Source organism: Hydra vulgaris, chromosome 11 (assembly GCF_038396675.1).
Source record: "Hydra vulgaris chromosome 11, alternate assembly HydraT2T_AEP".
NCBI classification, from domain to species: Eukaryota; Metazoa; Cnidaria; class Hydrozoa; order Anthoathecata; family Hydridae; genus Hydra; species Hydra vulgaris.
Genome location: NC_088930.1, coordinates 20289723 through 20294570, shown reverse-complemented (window position 1 = coordinate 20294570; position 4848 = coordinate 20289723). Strand labels below are relative to the sequence as shown.

At 29.6% G+C, this 4848-nt stretch overlaps 1 protein-coding gene across 4 annotated transcripts; it reads left to right on the top strand.

The window, feature by feature from the left end:
- On the top strand, positions 1 to 2938 carry LOC136087503 (uncharacterized). Of its 4 annotated transcripts, none has more exons than XM_065810392.1 (3): positions 1 to 153; positions 488 to 2670; positions 2754 to 2938. In XM_065810392.1, exon 2 carries the CDS (start codon positions 633 to 635, stop codon positions 1344 to 1346), a length of 714 nt encoding a protein of 237 aa, XP_065666464.1. In that variant the 5' UTR covers positions 1 to 153; positions 488 to 632; the 3' UTR covers positions 1347 to 2670; positions 2754 to 2938. The 4 variants fall into 4 exon arrangements, with proteins under 4 accessions (XP_065666464.1, XP_065666465.1, XP_065666467.1 ...); XM_065810393.1 differs by having other exon boundaries at positions 488 to 2664; positions 2754 to 2932; XM_065810395.1 differs by lacking the exon at positions 1 to 153 and having other exon boundaries at positions 2008 to 2664; positions 2754 to 2904.
- The last annotated feature ends 1910 nt before the right edge of the window (positions 2939 to 4848 follow it).

Here is a 4848-nt window from a genome sequence, read left to right as displayed (position 1 = left end):
AAATTATTTTAAATATTTGTGTTAAAGCATTTTCAATATTTCATTTTACTATTCAGTCATATAGTCATATAGTCGTGATATAAAATATATAATCAGTAATGAGTGGTATAAAAACAAGAAAAAAAGCAAGCACATTAATGTCCGATTTAATAGGTAATAAAATTGTTGTGAATAAAATATTTTCTTTATATTATTAATAATATTTTAATAATATTAAAAATAATATTTATAATACAAAATAAAATTTATAATACTAAAATAATATTTATAATACAAAGATATTATATTCACAACAATTATATCATTTAATGTTATTAAATTATTTTATTACTATTATCATGAGTATTAAATCATGAATATATTTTCTTTTATAAATTTTATCAACAACCACATTATGAACAGTAACCATTTTATCAACAATAATGATAAGAATAACAATAATAATAAATTAAAAACTATATATAATATGATAATATTTTATCTCCAGGAAAAGGAAGAGACTTTATTTCATCTGAGCTACCAACTCTTGGTGCTGTTCTTCATAAAGCTATACTGCTTAAAGAGTTGTCAGAAAAGAAGATATATCCATTGGATGATTTGATTAGGGAGACAAGATTGGAAGTTGTTAATCAATGGAAAAAAGCAAATTCAGATTTTTATCTCCAGCATTATTTACAGATAAGTCCATTGATAGAAAGATCAAAAAAAGTTATTGTGATGTTCAGGATATTTGCAGAAAAAGATTAACCAAAAAGGAAAAAATTGACAACATAATGGATTCTATGTCACGGTTGTTTGATATAACTAATTGTAAATGTGTAATTCTTTACTGTAATGAATCAAGTTGTCTGGGATGTGAACGAAAAGTTCATATTAACTGTAAATGTGAAAAATCAGCAAGGATCCCCTTGATAGAGTTAGAATTTATTCAATCACAGAGAAACAAAGAGGGGGACAAAGCTCAAGTTGTGATAGGATCAACAAATTATAAAGAGGTTGAAAGGAAGCGAAAAGCAATTGAGCGAAGCAGTAAAAAAGAACATGATCTGAAAAAGTTCAAAGAAAAGGAGATAATAAATATTTGCTGTTTGAAAAAAACATATGATGAGTTTTTAGAAAATTTTAATGACGAAGTAAAGTGGTCAAACAGTGAGTTAGAGTGTTCTTATAACACAGAAAATTCTCATGTACTAGATAAAAGCGAGGATTTTAAATTAAAGAGAAATTATATGAAGATACAAAATACAGCTATTGCTGCAATTAGGTATGAAGTTTCAAACACTGCTGCTGCTGCTATTGCTTCTGGGTTTTTAAAAGATTTGGTGGAGGCTAAAATTGTTCCGTAATCAGCTATTTATTTGTTATTGGACAAAAACAAAGTGCATAGAGCCAAAGATAAAGTTAGGTCAGAGTGTCAGAATATTGGAGAAAATAGGTTTGAGTGTGAAGATATTTCTTGCATTCTTTTTGATGGAAGAAGTGACAAAACAAATGTATTGACATTGAATGATGAAACTAAAAAATTTTATCCTTCAATTCAAAAGGAAGATCACTATACTTTGACTGATGAATATAGTAAATATCTTCATCATTTAACCAAAGAAGAAATACCTAAAAAATCAAAAATCAAACCTGCTGAACATATTGCAAATAAAATATTTCAGTGGTGTAATTTGCATGGGGTAAAAGATAGCTTAAAATTCATTGGTTTTGATAGCACAGCGACAAATACAGGTCATATTGGAGGTGTTATCCATTGTTTAGAAACTAGATTAGAAAGAAAATTAGGATGGCTAATATGTTCTCTTCACACAAATGAACTTTGTATTCAACATTTAATAGAAGAGCTTAATGGTAAGACAACCTCAAAGACAGGATTTTCTGGACCCATTGGGAAGTTGCTTACAAAGATTACTGAAATGGAAAGAAATTATAGTTTTAAGCCAATATCTATAGGTCCTGGTCTAATTGAACTTCATGAAGAAATAGTAGAAGAGTTATCTTCAGATCAGAAATATGCCTATAAAATATGCCAGACAGTAATTAATGGAACTCTTACCGAAGATTTGGCTAACCAAAAACCAGGTACTTTAGTCCATTCAAAGTGGCTCAATACAGGTTCTTCCTTGCTTTTATTATGGGTATGCAAACATGGTTAGAAGGGGACAACCTAAAAAAAATCTAGAATTAATTGTTAAGTTTCTTGTAACAGTTTACTTCCCTATGTGGTTCCAAATTAAAGTGAAGCTAGAAGGGCCACAACACATCTTGAACCAACTCACCCTAATAAAACTTCAAGATGAAAATGTTCAAATGATTATTGAAAAGTATGTGAGATCTTCTGCATGGAATTCTCATTCCGAAATTTTATTGCAAACATTACTCTGCAGCGAAAATAAAATTGAAAGAGAATTTGCTGTTAATAAAATCCTGGAAATTAGAAAAAATTTAAAAATGGGAAATCTAGCTTCCAGAACATACAAGCTTCTGTATTTAAACTTGGATGCAACCATATTAACTGAGCTTATAACATGGGAAGAGGCTTATGAACCCATCTTAACCTGTCAAATGAACATAAGTGAGCTAGAAATGATTGTGGATTGTCCTATGGTAGTTCCATATTTCCCTGTTCACACGCAAGGAGTTGAGAGGGCAGTTAAAGAGGTAAAGGTAAAGGGCTTTTCCTTATACTTAATAATATGTTAATTAATAAAAACTTTCAAAAAATCTTCTTAAAATATGTTTTTTTTAAGGTAACTGCAGCTTCTGAAACAGTGTTTGGTTTTGAGAGGCGAGATGGATTTATTCGTGCAAGAGCAGAAAATAGAGCAATAATTCCTCTTTTTAACAGCAAGCAGGACCTCATTTAAGTTTAGCATATATTTTTATCTTATTTATATTTATAGTATCTCTAATATAATAAATTAGAAAGATAGAGACATGAGTTTCATTTTTGCCAACTTTAACTTGTATAGCTTTTATAGTGTAAAACAAGCATTTAAGGAATTTTTTTATATATAGGAAAAAGAAGGGGGGGGCGTGTGCGTCATTACTAAATTTTAAAACTGTTCTCTATTTACTTTACTGAAAAAATGTTAAAACATAAAAAAAAAAAATTTCGATGTCTTTATGGGATGTTCTTAGACATATGTGATTTTTGGTCCTCCTCCCCATTTCAATCAAATTTTGAAAATTTATAGTCTGTTTTTGCAAATGATGCATCTATTCTGGTAAAAAAAATTTTGTCTTTTCTTAATGTATGTACCTAATGGCAAAAAAATCCTAAGGGCCTACACTTTTAATAAATGTTGAAAAGTACGGGATGCCCTAATATGCATATATACAGTCATATGTCATATTATCTTGGTTTTGCAATTTCGTAAGATTTTAACAATAAAGGCTAACACAAAATCACAATTAGAGTACGTAACTTCATTAATTTTCCGGGCTTTGTATAAAAATTAATGTATAATAAATGCATTTTTCATTAAATGAATATAAATTAATCAAAAGGCGCAATGAATATCAAACTATTTCCGCGATAACTTTTACCATAATGATGAAGTTGTGTAAATCCGTTCCACTGTGCGCAGTCCTAACAGCCTGTTGAAATGAATAAAATATGCCGAAAAAAAGGTCAATACCGAGAGACAATGAAATAGTTTGTTGTGACTGATGATCAACAGTTGGCTTGAAGAGTTTTATTTTCATTGCAATCGAGTCAGGAACGTCGTACCACAAAATTGAAATATTCATTTTAGAGACTATACTAGCTGTTTTTAAACCATATCATATTCTTTTAATTCACTTCTTCAACATTGCTGTACATAACAAAGTGTTTGAAACGTGTTATTTCTGATGGACTTATACAAAATCCTTGTTTAAATAGTTTTTTTTGTTAAACATTTCGATCAAAACTTGTGGTTTAGTTCTAGTACTAATCCAAAAATACAAAAGCTGGACATAACACAAACAAGTAAATAACATCGCAACTCAACAACTTTTGATTTTGACCAATAGAAGGTTATTTTAGTTCATTAGATGTTTCATAATGAGGCGAAGCAATTTGTTTTAAGGCAAAGGTATGAACTAAAAACTTCTTTACGATGCCTAATATCGTATTTAGTTGGATGATTCCAATATATAAATGGACATGTGCAATTAAGATTTTCCTGTACAATTTGCCACCATTAGACTGAGTTAAACTCTAAAGGAAACATTCGGAAAAGTTTCTACCAAGCCATTATTGAGGAAAATGCGGTACATCAACAATTCCTCGCTTGTTTCTGTATTATCAAAATTTATTTGTGTGAATGTGTAAGACCAAAATTATAACATTTTCCGCTTCCAAGCTGACTTCAATAGCATTAGAATAAGATGCTGCTAAAGTATCACAATATAATGTTATTATATATCACTTCCATACAAATCAATGTTTGCAAACTGTTTATGAACCCAAATCTTCTGGCCACATCTGATTATGCGGCACATCTGTGAGCCAAAGTCTGTTTTTAATTGATCAATAATAACAATGAGCACATTAACTCGAAATTTATTACTTAGAAAATTTCAAATTTGCAAAACTTTTTCAAAAGTACCTTTATCGAACTGTTGGTTTCTTTTTCTGATTCTTCTGATATTTTTCATATACTTTACATTTTGACAACTCTTTTCCATATATCTCAAATTTATCCAAATCTGTCGAACATCTCAACGATTGAACATACAGCAAAGATTAAACAAAACAAGTCTATCTCTAGACCAGGAATGCAACAAATCAACAGATTTATTCAAATCTAAAGTAGCACCCTTCTATAGATAGACTTGTTTTGTTTAATCTTTGCTGTA

What these genes read in the sequence shown, in the direction of transcription:
- LOC136087503 (XM_065810392.1), top strand. Translation starts at nt 633, where the DNA reads ATGGAAAAAAGCAAATTCAGATTTTTATCTCCAGCATTATTTACAGAT.